This window comes from Leiobunum rupestre, chromosome 2, assembly GCF_980474605.1.
Source record: "Leiobunum rupestre chromosome 2, qqLeiRupe1.1.hap1, whole genome shotgun sequence".
NCBI lineage: Eukaryota > Metazoa > Arthropoda > Arachnida > Opiliones > Sclerosomatidae > Leiobunum > Leiobunum rupestre.
In genome coordinates, this window is record NC_143385.1 from 25251921 (window position 1) to 25276843 (window position 24923).

The 24923-nt window shown below is 35.9% G+C and overlaps 1 protein-coding gene across 1 annotated transcript; it reads left to right on the forward strand.

Annotated features, from left to right (window-relative positions):
• The first annotated feature begins 23920 nt into the window (after positions 1 to 23920).
• LOC149956624 (very long chain fatty acid elongase 6-like) lies at positions 23921 to 24574 on the forward strand. The gene has a single exon (XM_090166888.1). It carries the CDS (start codon positions 23921 to 23923, stop codon positions 24572 to 24574), a length of 654 nt encoding a protein of 217 aa, XP_090023014.1.
• Positions 24575 to 24923: the final 349 nt, after the last annotated feature.

Consider the following 24923-nt stretch of genomic DNA (forward strand, 5'->3'; position numbering starts at 1 on the left):
AGAATAGTTATAATTGGCATTAGTAGGGCCATGGTGACGAAATTGTGAATTCTGACAACTAAGAATAATTTTTCCTACTTAAAAAAACATGGGAATTGCCCCAGTTTGAGTAAAATTGGGTAAATATGAATAATAATCTAAGTCAAATTTCGGTAATGTCTGATAAATGTTAATAAATGCATTTTTTATTTTTATTAGACCTATCCTTGCGCTGTTATATTAAATAAGATTAAATATTAATTATATAAAAGTATAACATTTATTTAAAAAAGTTTAAAATTCGTTTTATTTGTATTTAAAACTGTTTTAAATAAATGTTACACTTACGAAATAATCCGTGTCGTTTAATCTTATTGAAAATAAATGAAATAAAAACCGCTTAATTAGGAATATGGGATATTTTGGAATATTGGATAATATTAGGTAAAACAGATGTAATTGGATCAAATTGGGTGAAATTTGGAAAAATCAACAATTTCTGGTTTTTAAATTAGTTAAATTAAGATAAATTTGCGTAATTTCAATTATAGTGGTTGAAATTAGATAAATTTATGTAATTAAATCTTAGTTATTTCAAATACATTGGTTAGATTAGGTAAATTTGGGTTAAATCCATTTAAATTGTGGAGATGGATGAAATTGGATAAACTTTAGAAAATTAAACCAATTCCAATAGATAGCGGAAATTTCAAGAATTTAGGATTAAAACAAGGTAAGTTGTGTAAAATCAGTCAAAAACTAGACAAAAAGCACAAAATAGTGTTAACATTTAAATTTCGAGGTTCAAATAGGTAAAATCACTCGGAGTACGGGATAATTGGATGAAATTGTATAAACTCCTATTTCTTTAAATTTATTTGGGTAAAGTACGAAAAAAATTTGGTATATCAAAATTTATATTTATATGAGTATATTTGGGTAGATGCAATAAATTCCCGTGTAGTCCAGAACTGTCGATTTGTAGTCTTTTTAAGGTCCTGAAATGGTATGACATACAGGACACGAATAATTCGTGTGTAATACAAATTATGAGTCGAGAAATAAGCACTTTATTTGTGGGCCGGTTGTATAACTAAAAAGTAGTTTTCCCAATTGTGAGCTGGGTAGGGCATACCGACTGTTATTTGCTAAAAACTTTATCCAATCCAGGGTTCCCGATTACTTTAGTAGCAGTCGGGGCAGGGCATCCCGACTGTTATTTGCTAGAAACTTTATCCAATCCAGGGTTCCCGATTACTTTAGTAGCAGTCGGGGCAGGGCATCCCGACTGTTATTTGCTAGAAACTTTATCCAGCACAGGGTTCCCGATTGCTTTAGTAGCAGTCGGGGCAGGGCATCCCGACTGTTATTTGCTAAAAACTTTATCCAATCCAGGGTTCCCGATTACTTTAGTAGCAGTCGGGGCAGGGCATCCCGACTGTTATTTGCTAGAAACTTTATCCAATCCAGGGTTCCCGATTACTTTAGTAGCAGTCGGGGCAGGGCATCCCGACTGTTATTTGCTAGAAACTTTATCCAGCACAGGGTTCCCGATTGCTTTAGTAGCAGTCGGGGCAGGGCATCCCGACTGTTATTTGCTAAAAACTTTATCCAATCCAGGGTTCCCGATTACTTTAGTAGCAGTCGGGGCAGGGCATCCCGACTGTTATTTGCTAGAAACTTTATCCAATCCAGGGTTCCCGATTACTTTAGTAGCAGTCGGGGCAGGGCATCCCGACTGTTATTTGCTAGAAACTTTATCCAGCACAGGGTTCCCGATTGCTTTAGTAGCAGTCGGGGCAGGGCATCCCGACTGTTATTTGCTAAAAACTTTATCCAATCCAGGGTTCCCGATTACTTTAGTAGCAGTCGGGGCAGGGCATCCCGACTGTTATTTGCTAGAAACTTTATCCAATCCAGGGTTCCCGATTACTTTAGTAGCAGTCGGGGCAGGGCATCCCGACTGTTATTTGCTAGAAACTTTATCCAGCACAGGGTTCCCGATTGCTTTAGTAGCAGTCGGGGCAGGGCATCCCGACTGTAATTTGCTAAAAACTTTATCCAATCCAGGGTTCCCGATTACTTTAGTAGCAGTCGGGGCAGGGCATCCCGACTGTTATTTGCTAGAAACTTTATCCAATCCAGGGTTCCCGATTACTTTAGTAGCAGTCGGGGCAGGGCATCCCGACTGTTATTTGCTAGAAACTTTATCCAATCCAGGGTTCCCGATTACTTTAGTAGCAGTCGGGGCAGGGCATCCCGACTGTATTTGCTAGAAACTTTATCCAGCACAGGGTTCCCGATTACTTTAGTAGCAGTCGGGGCAGGCCATCCCGACTGTATTTGCTAGAAACTTTATCCAGCACAGGGTTCCCGATTACTTTAATAGAAGTCTGGGGCAGGGTATCCCGACTGTTATTTTCTAGAAATTTATCCAACATAGGGTTCCCGATTACTTTAGTAGCATTCCGGGGCAGGGTAACCCGACTATTATTTGCTAAAAACTATATCCAAACCAGGGTTCCCGACTACTTTAGTAGAAATTTTCAAATTTGGCTAAAATTTCCCAAATTTATTGCAATTCAACTATTTAAACGAAATTTACCTAAATTATATGAGTTTACCTAATTTCGTCCAATTTTTTCCGTACTTTGAGCGAATTCACCAAACGTTTCCCAATTTTACATAAGCAGGCATAAATTTTAAGAATTTAGCTTTATTAACCCAATTTTAAAAGCTTACCCAATTTTCCAAAATTTTGATGGATGGGCTGGTACATCGTCTTGTACGTTCTCAGTTGCATGGGAGCTGTGGGACCTAATTCGACTAGATATGGTTTCAGTTATTCTAAACAGTCGAAAAAACCGTATAATTGAAAAACTAAAACAGTTACTAGAGGTCGGGGATGGTTAACTTTTATTCAATAGATAAAGCTCTCAAAATTATTCGTAAAACGTTTTGATTAAGTAATTTATATTTCTGTATTATCCGATTAATGTTTTGGTAAATTTGTAAAATTAATCGAAAAAACGACGTTTTTTTCGATAAAAAGTTCAAATTTTACGAATAATACATATTTTTTAATAATTTTCCGAAATATTAACCGGTAAATTGGTTTTTTACATTTTTTCCCAAAAAAAATCAATTTAATCATGGATAATGATTAACCGTTACCGACCTCTAACAGTTACTGATCGGCTTAGGTAAACCTCATATTTCTTTTGTGAGTCGTCATGGTTTCGTGCGATTTGCTCTTAACTCATAACAACGTTGTACGGGTTGAGATACAGATGGTGAAGTTCTAGAAAACGATGGGTTGACTATTTTCGAGATCCGCAACTTAAGGGTGTAACTGCCTATCAGCGTTTTCTTCTGATGCAACTACGGGTTCGAAAAAGACGAATTTCGCGTAATTGAATGGCCATCTCGTTCAACTGTAACGGTTGGCCCTTTAATGTCCGGGACGTTGTAGGGACGAGGACTGAAATAAGTTGAGAGCTTATTCGAACGCGGTGTTTTTTTGAGGATATTATCTCCTATTTAGAAAGAATATGAGGTTTGGCTTTATTTCATTTGCCTGTTGAAATTGAACGGTGGTCCATTGTCAGACTTTAATACATCTGTCAAGTCAAAAAGAGCAAAGACACGATCGAGAATTTTGACGTTAAGTTCAACTGACGTGGGCGAGACTATTTCTGCTATCGGTAAACGTGATTATTCATCCATTAATAACATACGATCATTTTCGTTCTTAAACGAACCAAGGTGATTCGCTGCAATTTCAGACAATTGTTTCTCTCGATGACTGGACATGTGTCAGATTTATAGCCCGGTGTACCCGGTAAGATTTAAACCACACCACCGGAGGTCTGTCATCATTATGCCCTACGCCAGCGTCCACAGACCCGGACAGGCGGCAAAACCAGCATGGGTAGCAGAACCTCACTACTGACGGTCGCGCCCTTGACGCAAGCCACTCAACCCAGCAGAAGGTGCAGCAGTGGGAATAAGAGCGGATGCTCTGGCAACGCCAGCCGACACCCTACCTAGAAAGGTAGAGAGCCAAGCCCTTGGGAAGGAGCGCCTAAAGGGGAACGGCGGGCACACAGCAGCTCGCATAACCCGTCACAGCTGGCACCGGACATCCCGGTGGAACTCCTAAAGGCCGGGAGATGGGTCCGCCGTGCCCTCATACGGAGGCCCGCAGCCCCAGAGCCGGCAACTCAATCCGCCGAGACGGCCAGTTTGGCCGGCCCCTCTCCGTCAGTATGGGCCGAAACCCAGTCACCAGCCCACACCGGACCCAAGTCGGAGGTGGAGATAGGACCATGTGGACGGAGCTAACATCTCCCAGTGCGCCACCGCCCGTGCTGGGTTACAAGAGCCGGACCCCGACTCCCCGGTAAAGCCCCCAGTAATTGCACACTCCGACCCCTCGTGGGCCTCTCTCGATGACTGAGGGGTGATCTCCAAACAAGGAATGCAGGATTTTATCATTTGCTCCACACGAGCGTTAATTTTCCGAAACCATACTTTTTTTGCGCAGTAATATCTTGTTTTTTACCAAACCCTTCATGTGCAATTGAAATTACGCGGTCCGGAAGACATAGCGATATGTAAATGCGATGTGAAGAAATAACTCCAAGTCGTGTAGGACTAGCATCCACATATACTTTTATTTCCAAATATGAAAGAATAGTTTCTTTCGAAAGGCAGGTCTTCAAAGTCGATAAGGATTGATCTTGGCCATCGCCCCACTGCCATGGAGTATGTTTTTGCAAGACTCGTAGTGGAAAGGTAATGTTGGAGAATCATGGTATAAATCGTGAACAGTAGGTGGCAAGTTCAAAATGACTTCAGACTTCATCGGGTGTTGTAGGTTTGATAATGGATTACTGAGCATGGAGCTTATCTGTGTTGATAGATATTCCAGATTAAACAAAATTGTCGCCATAGAACGTAAGTTGAGATAGGCGGAAATGACAGAATTGAGGGTGATATGGTTGTCTTGAAGGTGGTTAAGAACCTGGTGTAGCGCTACATCATAAGTTTGACCATCGACTCCATATAGTAGAATATCATCAGATATGTTAAGGCTCTGATGTTTATCTTAATTTAATAGGGCGGAAAATGGTGCACGACGAAAGATCTCAGCCGCTGAGCTTACCCCCAAGCTTAAGCGTTTGTACCGGTAAAGGTCTCTGTGCATACTGAAAGTGCTTATTTGTCAGGAATTTTCACCTAGTTCCAACTGATGTTATCATTTGTTTTGATCTAACTTGGTAAAGACAGTAGATAAGACATCCTAGATGATTAGCATAATTACTAGGACAAGTGGGTACACCCAAAGGTTGGACCTGAAACAGATTCAATGATATCAGCTTCAAACAGACTATCGAGTTCTTTTTCTTAATCTTTCTCAAATTAAAAGGTATTCTCCGGTGGGGTTGTATAAAAGGTCAAACTTTTAATTTTGATAATTTCTTGAAAAAGATAAGGATATTTTTTCGTGATATCTGAGTGGCATATTTGATTAACGATGTGATGTTATTCTTATAGTGAGGTTATTATTTTTAAGTCTCATACAGTTGGATATCCAATTAAAGATTTATTTTGTACTATTATTTTTCCCACTGATTGACGTCGTGAAGACACCAGCTATCTCGAGTGGTACATGAGATCCATACTCAAATATTTAAGGACCATGCCGGAGTGTTGAGTTGTTGCTTAGGAGATAAAATATGGTTGGTCAAACTGTTTAGTATATTTACATCTGATTTTTGTTTTCAAAATAAAATCTACCACTATTGCATAGTAAAATTAAAAGTATTGTTTTGAAAGTACACGACACGACTATTTTCGATGCCGTTCGGCTTAATCGTCAGTTGTGATTTTAAAAGGAAAGGGAAAGCTCAGGGCAAAAAACAGGGGGGAGGGGGGTGGGTGATTTTATCCAATTAGAACCAAAGTAAGGCTTAAAAACTACCCGGACCGTAATCTCTGTTAAAAATTTCGTTTGTTTTTTTTTGTTTTAATCTCTCTAGCGATTCTCTTAAATTATTTTAAAATAGTTATCTTATTTACATAATTTAAACCGTGCTGACGAAAATTTAACTCTAATTACATTCCCTATTTATCAAACGAGGATTAAACGTAAGCCTCCTAGCATCACAATTAACTCCGGAATATTCCCAATTATTTAAAAACCAAAAGTTGGTGAATAAATCTTCAACATAACTATCTTCCACTCAAATAAGTGCATTAGAATAAGGCTATAGCTTTTCAATTATTCCCAAAAGAATAGAACATTAGGATATAAAAAGTTAAACAAAAGGGAGTTTGAGAAACCTACATGCCACAGACCGGAGCCGTATTCGATCAATTTGCAAATCCACTTTTAAGGACAAAAAAACTAGAAAGAAAATTCGACATCCACCCATAGAGAAGCGCTTAAAGAACTTAAAACTTTTAAAGTTATAACTAAAGGACCTCGAAGATCTCACAAAGACACCTATAGTCCGCTAAAAAAAGAATCCCACCAATACTTATCCTACAAACGTTAAAGACACATTGAAATGCCAGAAGAAGTAAAAAAAAGTTACACCAGCCCAATATACGGCTCCGAGAATGTATATTCTACCTAAGATTCATAACCCTACTTTAAAATTTCGACCAATTGTAGAATATATGCATTCTTCTGCCCAGCCCACTGCGAAATACTTAGTAAGTAAATTATCTTATCTAACCAACAAATATAAACACACTACAAAAACACATCTAAATTTATTTCTGAAATTAAAGATCTACAAACCCAGGAGAGGATGTATTCGAGCGTCCCATTTGATATCGTCTCATTATTTACTGAGGTACCGGTAAAGGGAGCCATTGGAGTACTTAAAGAAAGACTTGTTGAAAATAATGTTATTTAAAAGAATACTCGACTATTACACAAATCAAAATACTTTATTACAATAAAGCTTTATTGTAATAAAGTATTTTTAATTGTGTAAAAGTCGAGTATTCTTTTAAATATCTATATACACAAGAAAAAACGCCATTTTCCAAGAAATCCAACGGAGTCAGATCGGGTGACCTTGCTGGCCAGTGTGCGGGACCGTTTCTCCCTATCCATCGTTGTGGAAATTCGTTGTTTAGGTAATCTCTCACGGCTCTGTGGTTATGAGGCGGGGCACCGTCTTGCTGAAACCACAATCTTGCTCGTTGCGCCAACGGCAGTTCGTCAAGTTGTTGTTCTAGTTCACTTCTCAAGAAATTTAAATTTTGCGGTAAGAATACTGAACCAATTAACGTAGGGGAAAACCGGAACGGGTTCAAGAGAGAGCGAGAGACCGAGAGCGAGGAGGAGTAAACGATCGGTTCACGGACAGGAGACCACAAACACACCAACATTGTGCAGTTAGAAACAGATTATTCCTGCTGGATGTTCACGTTAAGTAATTGCTTCTCGTCTTCCTGATCGGTCTTGGTCTCTTCCCCGATTGAATTCAAAGTTCATGTGGGGATCAAACCATCTCGCGACAGTTGCTCGTCCAATCGTTTACTGACGAGCTATTGCTCTATTTGAAAGCCCTTAGTTATGCAAAACAATAATTTCATAGCGAATATATGAATTAATTACGAATTATATTTTTCCAAAAATTCAAATCTTTTCATACATTTTAAAACTATCTAGCTGATTATTTTTTAAAAACTTATTTTTTACTCCATTTAAATGGAATAAAAATTCATTTCGGAAGAGAATAGTATTTTTCCTACCACTTATGTCTTTATTTTATATTTTTGTTTAAAAATATTATTATAAATCCCATCGAAAATGTTGGACCGAGATGGTACGAATTGTGGATCACGCGAATGTTTCCAACCCCGACAAACTTTTCCTAGCCGTTGTCAATATCACATTATGGCGCGTCCATGCCCAGCCTAAGGAGAGAGGTTTAGGTTAACGGGATATTGGTCTCACTATTGAAAACGTGGTTCCAATTAAAATATTTTTAAATACGGGTTTGTGTCGAGTTTGCGTTCTACTTTTATTACGAACAAAAATAAGTCCCTTTTGTTCAGCCTATCTCGTGAACCAATTTCACGCCTCATTGTCGTAACAACAACGTTACACGTGTTCAGCATGGGCAGTATTGAGAGTTAGATCCTTACAACCATCATAAACTCCTGGTAACATCCAGCTTTAGTGATAAATTTAAAGTCGTTAGGACAGCTTGGTGGAACGTGGCATGGTATCTCACCATAAGGCTGGTTCACGTGGACGTGCTGTGTGCCAGTTTTTTTTTTGGGGGGGGGGGCACCTTTGTGGCGGGAAGAAGAGCTTTTGACGTCACAAATACCAGAGAGAGAAGAAACAAGATTCCCCGAATGAAGAAACTCCCTGCAACTTTCGCGCGAAGCAAGTCGTGCAAAGCTGTTACAAGTATTAAAATGACTTACGCTTTTCGTCTATTTGAAAATGAAAATAGTTCAAATTAATAATGGAAATAACTGAATTATAATTTATATTTTATAAAATATATAACTATATATTGATATATTTAACTATATCTATGCCTTTATATCAAGGTTCAAAAAAATGCTTGCCGCATTTATCTGCTGGTTTCCAAAATAAGGCGTTAGACAGACAAACGTAATTATCATGAGCCCTACCGCTTTATTAAATCCACAGAGGACTCGAGAACTTGTGACCTAGTACGCTCCTGCGTGCGTCGCATTTTTATTTCATTGCCTCACATAGGTGGCAATGAAATTTTGTAGATGGTCACGCCGCCGCCGCCGCTCCCAGCTGAAGGACCGATTTTGGGGCCGGAAGGGGAAAAAGGGGGGCCTCAAGGGAGGATCCCCTACCGGATTTTACCAGAAAAGCCAATTTTTAAAAAAACCGTCGTCACCGAGATTCAAACACACGGCCCTCAGATTCCAAAATTGACGCCTATAGGATCTACGCCATCCTCGAGATTGTCAAACGGGTGTTAAAACTTCTAGTCTATAATGTTATAGATTGGTAGACCTAATTGATAGGTGGTGCGAAATACCATGTTGCCCGCGAAATTTAAATCCCATATAATATGCTGCGTTCTTTAAAAAACTTCTAATGTAAAATTGTTAGAGATTGGAAGACCAAATTGACAGATGGCGATGCTTACAACGTATGACCGAAAGTAACAAATAAGTGTGACACTTATCGGAGTAATGCGCGATGCTTACAACGTATGACCGAAAGTAACAAATAAGTGTGACACTTATCGGAGTAATGCGCGATGCTTACAACGTATGACCGAAAGCAACAAATAAGTGTGACACTTATCGGAGTAATAAGCGATGCTTACAACGTATGACCGAAAGCAACAAATAAGAGTGACACTTATCGGAGTAATACGCGATGCTTACAACGTATGACCGAAAGTAACAAATAAGAGTGACACTTATCGGAGTAATACGCGATGCTTAGAACGTATGACCTGAAGTAACAAATAAGTGTGACACCTATCGGAGTAATACGCGATGCTTACAACGTATGACCGAAAGTAACAAATAAGAGTGACACTTATCGGAGTAATACGCGATGCTTAGAACGTATGACCTGAAGTAACAAATAAATGTGAAACTTATAGGAGTAATACGCGATGCTTACAACGTATGACCTGAAGTAACAAATAAATATGACACTTATAGGAGTAATACGCGATGCTTAAAACGTATGACCTGAAGTAACAAATAAGTCTGACACTTATCGGAATAATACGCGATGCTTACTACGTATGGCCAAAAGTAACAAATAAGTGTGATACTTATCGGAGTTATACGCGATGCTTACAACGTATGACCTGCAGTAACAAATAAGTGTGACACTTATCGGAGTAATACGCGATGCTGACAACGTATGACCTGAAGTAACAAATAAGTGTGACACTTCTCCGAAAAATACGCGATGCTTACAACGTATGACCTGAAGTAACAAATAAGTGTTACACTTATCGGAAAAATACGCGATGCTTACAGCGTATGACCTGAAGTAACCAATAAGTGTGACACCTGGCAATGAAATAATATCAGCGCCTTCTTGGCGAACTTGTTTCTCTTTTGGTCGAAAGAAGAGAGGCGATCGCCGCGATACGCTGAATGCACCTCTCCCCCCCCCCCTTTGAAGAAAGTTATGGTGGTTAAAGACACGCCAAACTTAATATGCATGTCATTCTTGTACTTGCTCGAGGATAGGCGACAAAAGATACGACAAAGTAATAATATATAATAATAATAATAATAATAATCAGCTAGGCTAATACCCAAGGCACAATCTTAGGCCCAAGTCATCTAGCGACTTATAATCCCTTATGATGTCCCCGAACGTGGAACCTGGGATTCACGTTTCCAACATCTTCAAAATCACTAACAGCACGGAGAAAAGTGTAGTGATCTGGTCGACTGTCAGGATAGAACATTCTAAGTTACTTACAAACTAGATGTGCGTTTTGATGACCATCACCGTAGTATAATTATTATTAAAGGTTTTCGAGTATGCTCTACAACTTATTCATGGCCTGTTTTACAATACCACCTAGCGTTAAAATGACAAAAATTCAAAATTAGCCTAGCTGATTATTATTATTATTATTATCATGATAACTTCTCGAAAAACTTTTTAACGTTTAATATTTATTACATAGATGAAACCATTTCAATTATTTTAATAATAAACCAGAATTAATTTTAAAATCGGCGTTACTCTTTTTAAAATAAACCACCATTTATTAACCCAAAAATAATAAAAGGCAATCCTCTCGGGAAAGTGCTCAAAATGGAAAAAGATTGATTGATTCGCATTAAAGGTTATGGATAAGCCCGATATTTTAAGAAAGATCTGTTAGCCGGCAGTTCGTGATTAATACGCCTGAACCACCAATGCGAAAGCGTCGATTTGGTCGTCCCAAATAAGGAGATATCATCAAATAGTTTTGTAGCCATTTACGAGTAAACGGAACAAGAACCGTTTTATTCTGAATAACCGTAAGATCAGTTTATCCGCACCAGAATTCTACTGACACAAGAGCCCTTCTTTCTATATCGCTAATGGCGTTGGGGAACGTTTCCAGAAAGATGATGGTGATATCGTCAGCATAGCCAAAGACGCGGCACCCATCTCTGTTTAGCCTCACCAATAGTAAATCCACAACCAGGCACCAAGTTATATTTAAAAGTTTTATTTAAAAGTTATATTTAAAAGTTATATTTAATAGTTATATTTTAAAGTTATATTTAAAATAAAAATATGTAATTTATTAAGGAGGACTCATGAGGCATATAATTTTAATTAATTTTAATTTATTAAAAACATATATACAACAACTTTAAATAAAGGTGGACACAACGTTTCGGGTCTCAACGAGACCCTTTGTCAAGGGTGAATATAAAATCGTCAGGTGTTCTATTTATTAACATTTCTCTTATCTAAGACATGTTAATAAATAGAACACCTGACGATTTTATATTCACACTTGACAAAGGGTCTCGTTAAGACCCGAAACGTTGCGTCCAGCTTTATTTTAAGTTGTTGTATATATGTTTTTAATAAATTAAAATTAATTAAAATCATATGCCTCATGAGTCCTCCGTAATAAATTACATATTTTTGTTGCAACACCATGACAAAAATTAGTGCCTCTATTCGTTATATTTTAAAGTTATATTTATATTAGTGTTACGTATGTGTGAAGATTATTTTTTGCAATTCAGAGCCAATGTTAACGATATTAAAATAGTGTTGACCATTTGATTCGCTTTGAACGTTCCTCTTTATAGATTCTTGTACGAAGGGTATTTTCTTTTAATTTTTTTTCGTTTTCATTCGTATTCTTAAAGTCAACGAGGGCCCGCGGCAGGTACTTACCTAACATGTTTTAAGGAAATAACCTTAAAAGTCTCGGTATCGGTAAATGGATAATTCTTTCGTCAGAGATCTTTTTGATAGAACCACTTTCTTCTATTAATAATTTATAAGATGGCTACTTGTAAATTGATATTAATTTTTTTATACTTTCGGTTAGTAATTATATTATTTTATGCCCATTACAAATGACTCATTTCACACTTCAAGGTTTAACATTTTAGTTTTGTGAGAATAAATTAAAAACATAACCATTTAATTTCACTTAATAATATGCCAAGGCCTCACTCTTCAGACTTTAAATTCATTTTAATGATTTTTATGGAAACTTGTGTACAGTAACTTCTTATTAAACCTAAATTACCTCTTAACGACCGAGCGAACGATGTTTACTTGAAATATAAATTACGATAACCCGTAAGCACTACCAAAGGCGGGGTAGTGGTGGTCGGCACCCGGAATATAGTCTGCTAGATAGCTGCCTTAGGTTAAACATATTTTCTGATACTTAAATTATCCACAAAATTTAAAAAGCTGTTAAAATTTTTCGTGACCATGTCATTTAAAATGAAATACACTCAACGAGAAAAAACATAAGTTTAACGAGTAAGTAAATATCCAATAAAATATGATACATAACTAACACCACCCTCCTACGCATTGTTACCCGGCCACCTGTTAAAAGGCATTATAAGTCGCTAAATGACTTGGTCCTAAGGTGGTGCCTTGGGTATTAGCCCAGCTGATTATTATTAGTATTATTAAAATTTATCAAAAAGTAAAGGCTTTTCTCATCGGCGAATAGTTTTTCCTTAAAAACGTTTTTAATACCTATTTGACGTTTTGAACTGTCCCATATTTTTCTTGGGGCATATTAATTACGTTGTTAGAGAGAAGAGCCTTTGACAGGGATTACGCCATAAGAAGTCAATCTGTAAATATCCGATTTCTTTTTTAAATGGCGCCAGCACTGAGAAACCTAAATAAAAATCTCATTTTGTATTATGATTACAAAGATTGTTTCATAAGTAAATTAGTGATGGAAGTGGTATTTTTTACCCTTAATCGTTTAAACTGGTGCCATCAGGTTCAAATAAAAAAATTACTAATAGTTTTTCTCTGAATATTTCTTTCCCTGTAAGCAATTTATTAGTCGGTCTGTTAGAGCACGGCCAACTTCGATCGCACGTACCACGCTTTAGCGGCCCCGTCAATCGCCTGAATTTAAGGTGTATATATTTTCCCACCAGGGTTCCGTTACGACTAAAATTTAACGTTAGTCACATAGGAAAAATCCACAAAAAACAATTTGTTTAAATAAATTTAAAAAAACATTTCATCAAACCGAATGTAGGTTAATATTTAACTAATAGTATTATATTTTTTTATGATTCTAATTTTTAAACGGTGTTTATAAATTATAAAAGAGTTAAACAGAAACCATGAACATCCTCTAGATGCTGCCAGCAACATAGTTTTAGCGTAATACTTAAATAAATAAATAAAACAAAAAGTGAAAAGAAGATTCACTGTAACTTCAGGGTAAATATATTATATTAACATTTTTAATTAAATAATATTAAGTTAAAATATATTAAAAGTGCAATAAAATATAATATTACGTTTTAACAAGTTGGAGGAACATTTCACTGAAGTTTGTATACCTTCCTAGATATAGGCTTGTATAAAAATTCCCTCGCTTTCTAATATTTTGACACTAAGGTCAAGGAAAAACACTTGCTGCACACGCACACCGGTCGACATGGTCTTCCTTATCTGCGATGTACTTCCGAAGACGGCAGAAGAGGCACGCACTAGTCACGTAAAGGTGAACTTACCTCACGGGAAGAAAGGTCATTGGGAACAGTTGAAGCTTCAACGGAGATGGCCCGATACTTCAACACCGCCAGAACCCGAGTCTTCATCACTCCTGCGATATCTTCATTGAGGGCGCGTGTTGAAGAAAAAGAGCAATGAAGATATTTTTTATCAACGAAATCTTATCTTTCGGTTATCTCCTTTTGAGATAAGATTTCGACCGTATATAAAACTGCCTGTCATTTGACTAAGGTGTGGCATCTAGCTTCTGCAGTTCTTGCCGTAATGTCGCTCTAGTATTAATCTAGTAATATTCGTTAATTGTATATAGTTTGTAAATATTATTTAAATGCCATTATTAATAAATTACTAGTTCGTTAGTTATAACGTCGTTCAGTTTGTTTACTCCTAAACCCTCAAGCGGCTATGCCCTGCGTGCATGTTGTAAACTTCAACAATATGGTTTTGGAATAACCTATGTACGGGAAAAAGTCTTAATCGAAGGAAACAACTGAAACAAATGGCCGACTTGGTTATTTAAGATTCTCTCTATCTTGCTTGTTTATCAAATCTAGGAGAGGAGAGTTTTGACTTGGCTGAGAAAGATTCTCAATGCAGCAACTGCAAAAATTATCCTTCTCTAAGGTCATGTAAACATATCCCGCCAAATACGCTATAGGCTTGCTAATTTCAAGTTGGTCCATTGATTTTCAGGATGAACTTATAGTTGTTCCAAAATTTCGAGAGTTGCTTCTGGCATAATAATGGTAAGCGATCCAAACGGTCTGGAATCAACCCTTGAGACCACGTAATCATCTCTCAATCTGGACATTGCTGTGAAACTTGTCTGCTGCTACATTAGATGATCAAACTTTTGAAGTAAGTGTTCCCTTTTTAAGTATATTTTCAATTGCAAAAACTACAGCTCTGGCATCAAGCATGTCGTTCCCACCAGACATTTGACGAAGAATGCTGAAAAACATTTCTAGCGGATCACAAATTCCAAACCATGGCTCAATAAATACTTAATGCACGCTACAATGGATTCAGTGGTGAATTTGATTGCATGATTAGTTTCATTTATCAACATTAATTGAATTTCATCTCCTTTAAGCTTTTCAAGATATTACAAAAAGGTAGTTTCTGACCATAATAAAGGTACAAACCAGAACAGGAATCCTCCTCCTTGAAATGCAGGCTGCAGACCTTCTGTGTACTTTTGGTACAAATCATCCCGACTAATGTTTTTTAACCATTAACTTATATAGCTTTCTTCGCTAGGAAACTCATGAAAAGATATATCTTTCCTAATCACATGGTTTGATGTACAATATGGTACGCAACACGAAGGCATTGTGATGAATCTTTTACCTTTTTTATTCCAAATATGTATCTAAGTATCATTTATCGTCAATAAGATATCTAATTAGTTTTAAGATTCTTACTCTTAAAACTAATTTAGATATACAGAAAAATACTACCTAAGAACTGTTATAAACTCTTGAATTTGCTTTGCTTATATATATATATACATATATTATTAATAAAGATTTATAATGTTTAAGAGATACATTTACACATTAAAAACACCTCTACAACCTTCAAAACTATGTGTTCGAATATGGCACCTTCACGTAAAAAACGCGTCTCTTTCTCTTCATTTAATTTTATAAACAATGAATTATACATAAATATATTGAGAAAAGATAGTTTAACTTACTAATCCTTGTTGTTTCTAAAAAGGAAAGTGGAAAACCGAAAAAAAATAATTTTTCCGCGAGTTCGCTTGTATTCCCCGCCTTTGGCGATAGTAGTCTTATGGTCGTATGTAGCGCCCCTATCGGGATTATTCATAAACGCCAAATAATATTAGCTGCGAGGCGATTGATGGGGCTGCTAAAGCGCGGTACGCGCGATCGAAGTTGGCCGTGGTTAGAGCAAAGACGATCTGACAACTTAGCGATTCTGCACTCGATCTCGCAAATGAAAATCAACGTGTTAATTGACATTGCAATCATTTACTCAATCCTTAGTCTTTAGTTACATTTTAATGAAGAACAGGACTGCCAGGCTCTTTCATATCATGGAAGATTTTATTATCAATGATGACTTTCCAGATTCTATAATAATTTTATTAAAATAAATTTTATTTAACGCCAATTGAAATTTGATATCGTATTTTTAGTGTCATATAACATACTAAACCTAATTTCAACTTATTTTTACTTAAACAACGTTTCTAGCTAAGAAAAACAGAAAAGCAACGCATTACTTTCTGGAACGGAATGATTAAAATATGGAAATGATAGTTTAATAATTATCACATTACCGTTCAAGGTCAAACTTTTTCCATTTGAAGAGGGCAATTTAACAAGTCACTTTGTGAAGAGTTGTCGAGAGGTAGAGAGCGAGAAAAATAAGCAGAAAAATAATATCTTATCTTCATTTCTTCGCCGTAATTCGCTTTTCAAGGAACTCTTACCCGAAGTGAGTGCCTTTTTAAATTATCTTTAAACGGTTCCATTTGGTCATGGATGGTAACTATTGGAAATTGAATAGTAGAAATCGTTACAATAGCACCTGAAACTGTATGGTATTACTTTTTCAAACACTTCGCGGTCAAAAAAGACAATTTTTGTTGGAAATTGTAAAGATTTTTGAAAAAATGTAAGCAAAGATCCAGCGCAAAGAGCTGTAAGGAAAAATAATTAAAACCAATTTATGAACTCATATTCGCAAAGAGTTAATTTGAACATTTCTAAAATCATTATTTGTATGTTGAATGTACTCGGTTCTTAAATGATTTATTATATAGCAAATTAATTAATTGGTTAGATAGAGCTACTTCTAGGAACACTCCTTGAAATCATGCTTCATTTTTCAATGTCGTAGATGCTAATTTGGTTTAAATTATATGGGAAAAGTCACTGATTGTCACTTTTTGACACAAGTTGTATCGAATATTGTCAGTGCCGTAACTAACTTTTCTTAGGCCCACCCTGTGCAAAGTTAAATTTTTGGGCCCCTTTTTTTTATGTAAATTTCTAAGACAAACACAAAACGAATTGTGCATGGAAAATAATAAAGATTTGAAATTTTATAGTACAAGTTGGTGGGCGTGATGTCCGACGGTGAGAATAATGGTGGTTCTATGCAGACACATTTTAAATTGTAATGAATTCCACGTCATTCGGCGTCTATAAATTCCAATTATAGAGGGTAATATTTCCATTTACTAATTACATTGCTCTTTTTGGATATTTACTGAATTTAGTAAATTTTTTAAGTTTATTCGACGAGTGAGCGAGGTGTAAGGCTTAAATAATATTAATAATTGATTTTCAAGGGCCACACTGACGTTTACTAAAATCTGGGTAAAAATACGGTAACTCCTCTTGAGTATTTTCGCACTTTTTCAGAACTGATTCCAAAGGGAAACCCCAGGAGCAGATCACTTCCTTGATTATAAGGACACCCTCACATGACTAAATCATGTTAAATATAGTTAAAATCAATAATATAGCTTTGACTGTACAAAAAATAAAAATGATAATTCATTTCTAAATTTTAAATCATGATTATTAGGACACCCTGCATCAGAGTGACCTGAATCTCGGGAAACCTCTAAAATTAAAACGACAGTGTTCGACTTTAATAGCCGCCGTCACTTCCGTTAATTTAGTTTGCTTAAAATTCATTGACATTTTTAGCAAAGGAAAAATCTTAGATGACCATCAGCCGCGTAGAAATTGAATTTCAAAGATTTAGTTATGAATGTGGTGAGGGTTCTAGGCGAATTTTCATTTACTTAACTATATCAAAGATAATTTTATTCTTGTAAATCGGGTCCTAGGCATAGTAGCGAACCTCAGTTTTGGGCACTGTCTCCTCAACCTTAGTACACCTGATATGATAAGGGCCCTCTAACTTCCAGGGCCTGCTGTACCATCGCTACACCACTGCCTAGGCCCTGTCGTAACCAATCAATTGGTGACCCGGACACCGGTAGTTAACAAAACATTAAAAAAACGACGATCAAGAGAGGTTGAATTGAATCGAAGGAATTATTCAAGGGCTTAGTTATGTCTTGTGCAGAGATGAATTTGCTCTGTTACCTGAACATTGTGAGTCGTAAATTACATGATATGTAATTGATCCCTTTAAAGGGAATAGCACCTCCGGTATTTGGTGTGGAACACCAACATTTCCAACATTACCCGCTTCCTCGTATGGGTTTAGATATTTTGGCGCTACTTCGTGAATTCTTGCTAAAGGGTCTTCCATAAATAACGCGTTGAGGTTATATTCCATTTCAAATATTTGGCAAAGTTTGAATTTTTGATTTTGTCTAAAAACATTTAGCTTCCAGTTGATTTTCAGTGATGGCTTGATTTGCTATTTAAAAAAGTAGTAGATTTATTTGTTGTAATTAATATTTAATTATTAATTAATTAATTAAGTTATTGATGCATCAATGCGTTTGTTTTTATAGATCGATATCGAACGTTACACAGTGTTTTGAAATCGACTTTTTGGGGACAAAATTAAATATTAACATTATTATATAAATATTTATATATTCCTACTCGACTTTTTATGCAGAATCCGAATATATGTAATATATTTCTATAACTGACACCAGGGGGCCAATCGTCCCCTTTACGGAATTTCACGGGATTTCTTGCGCCAATGTTTTTGTCAGGTTTTTATAGACGTAATATTAAAATTCAGTAAACCTGGAACAAGTGGAACTAAGGTAGAAACGCACCTAAAGGTCAAATTTTGCCCAAAATATGACTTTTTTAAATGTTGTTTTTGCGAAATGGTGCAAGTGGTTGCAGATTATTATACCTTTATCTTGTAGAGAAAATTTAGGAGAATAACGAGAAAAATATTCCAAAACTAACCGACTTTGACTTTTCAAGATACATGCGTTTTTATCACTCTCAGAAAAATGTCCTTCGTTTTGTATTTTCATGATGCCGTTGGCCATCTTGTTTATTTCTCCACTACTACAAAACCTACCATTCCAGAGAACCTCCTAATTTGTTGTTTAATTAACTAATTTTTGTTGTACCGGCAGCATGTATATATTCCGAAGCATTTCGAGATCAGATTAAAGAGGTGAGTTTCCAACTTGCTACGAATTTTGTAGATTTTTCGTTCATATATTTCATGCAAATATTTATAATCTACCTGGAGTAAATGTTTGAAATAAAATTATTTTCGGGTCCTTAATATATATCTTTTAATTACTTTTAATTAAACTTATTTAAAGATTTGAAAACTAAAAGTTTCTTAGATGTTAAAAACATTTATTTAATGAGGTGTAGGTGGACTGCTGAGGATGAATTATATTTATAACAAGGTATAATATAATGATACCAATTAAAACAAGACATATTATATGTTTCAAATATAATATTAATATTATCTCAAATCTGTTCAGAGTAAATTTTTTATTAACTTTTTCTTTCATTTTAATGAATGTTCAACGTTATTTTATTATTTTACGCCGTTTTTATTAGAGTAGCGCAAGATAAATTGATTGTGGGTTTTTATTTTAATGAAAAGGTGCAGACTTCAAATTTGTACAGATCTCATTTTTAATTTAGGGCTTAGAATTATTCTTTAGCAGATTACTATTTTTTATGAATTTACTTTGAGCCATCATTTTTCAGATCTCTATCTCAAAATTTCTATGATTTATTTCACTTTCAACACTTAACTCTGAAGTTCTTTATTTAGAAGATTTTTGAACACAATATTTTACGATTAAACCTTTGTTGCTAAAATTTAATGAGACTGTACGAAATCTTAACAATTTAATAACGTCCTATCATTTATACAAATTATTTAATATCCCAAAATTATGTTGTAAGTGTATTGAAAAAAACTTATTCGTTCTCCAAAACGAACGCTTGCATATCAAAAGGGAATTCGACGAAATCGTCTGAATCGTATACAGAGCTGGACGATGATGGTTGTAACTCAATGTGATCTGGTTGTTTTAGCAAACGAACAACAGCCGAAGGAAAATGTTGGTTCCTATTTTATTTTCTTTGATCTAAAGAATCTAAAGACCGATTAAAGATGTCCGTGTACCAGAAGCTTATGAACACTAACCGACATATAGTACCAGTCGTATGTATCAATATATTTGTGAAGTAAATTATTGCAGAAATCCCCAAATTTATCTTCGTCTATTGGCAAACCGCACGAGATTGCAACTAGAATTACGTGAAGTTGTTCCACTAGCCAGAGCTGCTCTAAACCTAAAATATTTGCAAAAACTTCTCGATTGCTATCGTGAAAAGCTCTTCGTGCTGTATTTCCATCATTAGAAGAGCCGCAACCACCTGGTTTTGGAAAATCAACTCTCAGTGCTAATTCGGATTTCATTTTACCTTGAATTTCTTTTTTACGATGTTCAAATATTTTCTTTTTATCGGCCCCGTCTACCCGCCAACATCTTAAGCCGTTACAATTTCTGTATCCAAGGTGAAGGCAAAACTCAAGGCAACGTATCCACGCGTGAAGAGGACTAATTCCGTACTTAAATTTTCAGGTTTTGGAACGAAAGTGTTGGTTTTAATCTTATTGAATAGTGAAGGTGTGGCTCCACAAATCGGACAAGATTATTGAAACTTAGTATCTGTTATAATACTCAATACCTTACCATTAATGAGCGTAAAAGAAAGGTCATATTTGACTGAAATCTTATTGGTTCCGACGAAAATATCAAATGCTAATAGAGTGTTTATTTCTTCGTCTACTTTGTTTTTTTCTTCTTTAATTAAATTGGCGGTCTCCTTACGGAAGATAAGTCTCAATGGTCGACAGTATCTTTCAGATTGGGGGGTTTGATTATTCCATAGAACATGGCCAGTTTCAGACTTTAAATGGAGTGGTATAACTGTTGTGGCAAATAAACTGTTGTCATCGTCATTCGATATTTCATTTCTTGAAAATTTCTGTTTATATTGCGATTGCCCGGAACTACCATCAAATCCCCAAGACAAAAAGAGAGTAACTCGATGTTCATCGACATTAAGTACTTTAAAATACTGTTCCAGAACTTCAGATTGTAGGTCTACTATGCGTGACGTTGTATGGTTTAGAAGGCTTTGTAACGAAATAACTGCTGATGTGTCGGAAACTAGTACTGGATCGGTCGGTCTAGACTTTGATTTAATTTTGAGAATCTCAGAATACGGTGGGTATAAATCAACACCATGGTTTTTCGCCCCTTGTCGTAAGCGATTTTAGGTTTTCACACTTAGTTGTTCATCTATAATTAGCGCAAAAGCCTCTTCCGCCGTCTACCTAATAACATTACTATCTTTAAATTTTCAAGTATTTTTTCTGGCCTTGTAGGACTTTTAAGCGCCTCTTTTAACAAATTTGACAAGTCACTCTGTCCTTCACGTTTAGCTGACAACTGGACAGCCTTAAAAACCTTCGGAAGAGGTTCCTTGGACAAGCTATTCTTTAAAACAGAAACTTGTCTCTTTCGTGATTTAAGAGAAATCAGTGGCCAATCCTTAGTTGGTCTCCCAACGTTACTTGTACTAGGCTTAAGATTAAGGTCTTCGCAAACGGACTTCTGAAGTAGGTGAAAGGTTTATTTAACCAATCTACATTCTTGTCCAGATATCGAGCTTTCACCCGCGAGCAACTTGCGTATCTTTTTGAAACACTTTTTTCATGTTCTTTATTCTTTCAACTAAAGACTTTTCTTCAATGTCATTCAGTTCATTAAAAATTTGAGATTTTAAAATTTCTAAACAGAGGCTTAGTTCAATCTCAGGCTCGTGTTTCTTCATAAAAATCTCTATCACATCTCTATTTCTAACAATTTGTGAATCGCGCATAGCGTGTAAAGCATCATTAGTTAATTGCTCTGTCATATCAGGAATATCACAACTGTTCTCCAGTACACAATTTACGTTTATTGAACTGCTCTCCGATAAACGATTGTCGTTTATTGAACGTAAGGCCATTTCATCCATGACTGAGAATGAACTTTAAATAATTTAACGACGCACGTGTGTAAAGCTAATTGGAAAAGAAGTACAAATTATTAATATTATGAAAACATTTTATATTAAAAAGTTTCCATTATCAAAATCGAAAACACGGGTTCCAATTAAACCATGACCATAACATGTTACAAAATGGAGCAATGAAAAAAAAATAAATAAATAATATATATATATATATATTATTTGAAAGTGCAGAATTTTTACCAGGATGTTTAAGAAAAAATATTACACCTTGGGAAGAAATTGAACCCTTCGGTATCTATGTATTTATAAATATAATTAATCCTCACCACTCAACCTACACCTCATTAAATAAATGTTTCCAACATTTAAGAAACTTTTAGTTTTCAAATCTTTAAATAAGTTTAATTAAAAGTAATTAAAAGATATATATTAAGGACCCGAAAAGAATTTTATTTCAAACATTTTCTCCAGGTAGATTATAAATATTTGCATGAAATATATGAACGAAAAATCTACAAAATTCGTGGCAAGTTGGAAACTCACCTCTTTAATCTGATCTCGAAATGCTTCGGAATATATACATGCTGCCGGTACAACAAAAATTAGTTAATTAAACAACAAATTAGAAGGTTCTCTGGAATGGTAGGTTTTGTAGTAGTGGAGAAATAAACAAGATGGCCAACGGCATCATGAAAATACAAAACGAAGGAAATTTTTCTGAGAGTGATAAAAACGCATGTATCTTGAAAAGTCAAAGTCGGTTAGTTTTGGAATATTTTTCTCGTTATTCTCCTAAATTTTCTCTACAAGATAAAGGTATAATAATCTGCAACCACTTGCACCATTTCGCAAAAACAACATTTAAAAAAGTCATATTTTGGGCAAAATTTGACCTTTAGGTGCGTTTCTACCTTAGTTCCACTTGTTCCAGGTTTACCGAATTTTAATATTACGTCTATAACAACCTTACAAAAACATTGGCGTGAAATTCCGTGAAGGGGATGATTGGCCCCCTGGTGTAAGTTATAGAAATATATTTCATATATTCGGATTCTGCATAAAAAGTCGAGTAAGAATATATAAATATTTATTTAATAATGGTAATATTTAATTTTGTCCCCAAAAAGTCGATTTCAAAACACTGTGTGTTAGTATGTAAAAAATTCATTATCTATGTTTTGGAAAGACGAAGTTTCTCATAACGTCAACTGTTCCCTTGTCATCTCACCCACTATCCAAGCTTAAGGGATGACAGGTCAAAGCGTATTTAAGGATGGTTTCTGATTTAAAAACCTTAAATGTATCAAGAGGGAGGAGTTTGCAACGTAGCATTCCGTTTAAGTTTCAAGGTGATGCAAAATGTCTCTTTTTTTTTTAAGTGGTTTACCACATAAGAGGCTCTTAGGTCAAATAGAGAGTGCACGGTTTAAGCTCAATCCAAAAAAAACCTAGAAACTCCCTTGAAACGACGGGTCCCACTCAGCCGACGTTTTAAAGTATGGTAAGTGAATCGGAACCAGCTAAAGGAACGAAACTTTGACCAACTAAGTTTCCGAAAAACTAAAAAATAAAAGTGGCATTATAATTATTTATCGTTAATTTCAATGTTAATTTAGTTGTGTTGTCGTTTTTTTGCTGCGGTTTTCAAACCAAAACAACGTTAAATAAGGAAGATTATCGACCTTTTTTTTGAAGTTAAAGTTGGAAGGGGAGAAGCAATGAGGCTTTATATTGCGGAGGGAATAACTTTCCAAAGTAGAAAAAGTGGAGGGAAACACGTAAGCTAAAAAAAGCATTGGAATGCGATAATGGCTTTTTTGAACTTAGAGACTTTGGTTTGCACCAAAATATAATCGGTGCCATAGTAAACAAACATTAATATCATATGTCCTCAGAAATACTATTGTTCTTATTTTTAATAAAATAATAAACATATAGAATAAATTACTTAATTAATCATTTTCAGGAACCAGGGAAGGTGTAAGCAGCTCCCATTTCTTTCTTTGGACAGTCGTAGAAATTATTAAGTATGATGCCTTCAGAGGATGTAGCCCAGTATTCCGTCGTCTTCCCCTTCGAGATCAATTACAACCAAACTCGGGTGTTCCAACTTTATACCGAAAACGCCAATGTTTCCTACTGGATAGTACTGGCTTACGTGCTTGGCGCTTGGGGAGGTCAACGGTACATGAAATCGCGTCCAGCGATGCAGTTGCGTGGTTTGCTGACTGGCTGGAACAGCTTTCTGTCCGTTCTCAGTTTGATGGGAGCCGTGCGTTCTTGGCAAAACGTAATACACTTACTGAGGGAATTCGGCTTCCACCACGTCGCCTGCGACCAAAAGTTCCTTTTCGACGACCCAGTCAGTTTCTTCTGGATCACGGTGTTTTGTTTTTCTAAGGTATTGGAATTATTAGACACGGCCTTCCTGGTGGCCCGTAAGAAGAAAGTGACCTTTCTACATTCCTTTCATCACGCTAGCACCGTTTTCACTTGGTCGTACTTTTATGGTGATGCTCCGGCTTTTGTTCGAATTTTTGCTGGTCTGAACTTTACAATCCACACTCCCATGTACGCGTACTACGCTTTGATGTCCATGAGGATTAAGTGTCCCCAATTCGTGGCAGTTTTTATTACTTGCGGCCAGATCGTCCAGATGGTAATTAACTTAATGGTGACCCTGTACACAGTGGGCGTGGTGGCGACAGGACACAAGTGCGACGTTAAATTACCTCATCTGATCATTTGTTCTTTGATCTACGTTTATTATATTTACTCATTCGGAGACTTCTTCCATAACCGTTACTTACGAAAGGAAACTAAAAGTGACAATGTCAATGAACGAAAGAAAGACACGTGAAAAGCAAGCAAAATGAGGTGGAAAAGAACCACCAACGGCATTTAGTGCTAAAATGAAAAGATGAAGTAATAATTATCATCAAATACTTAAAAGCTATGGCCCTTAATATCTTATTTTTTAATTTGCCCATTAAACTGTTTTCCTATATCCTGTCCTTAACCTTCAATTCAGATTATAAGCGCACAGTTTCTTGTGAAAAATCTCCAACACCTTTCTGCTTTTTAAGAACTGTTTAAGACAATTCACAAAGGAGGGGTCCATCGTTTTTATAATAACTTTTGTAAGTCATTGTCGAGGGGCTGACCACTGTCCGTAATCAGTGTATAAGTGAAGGCATTATAAGTCGCTC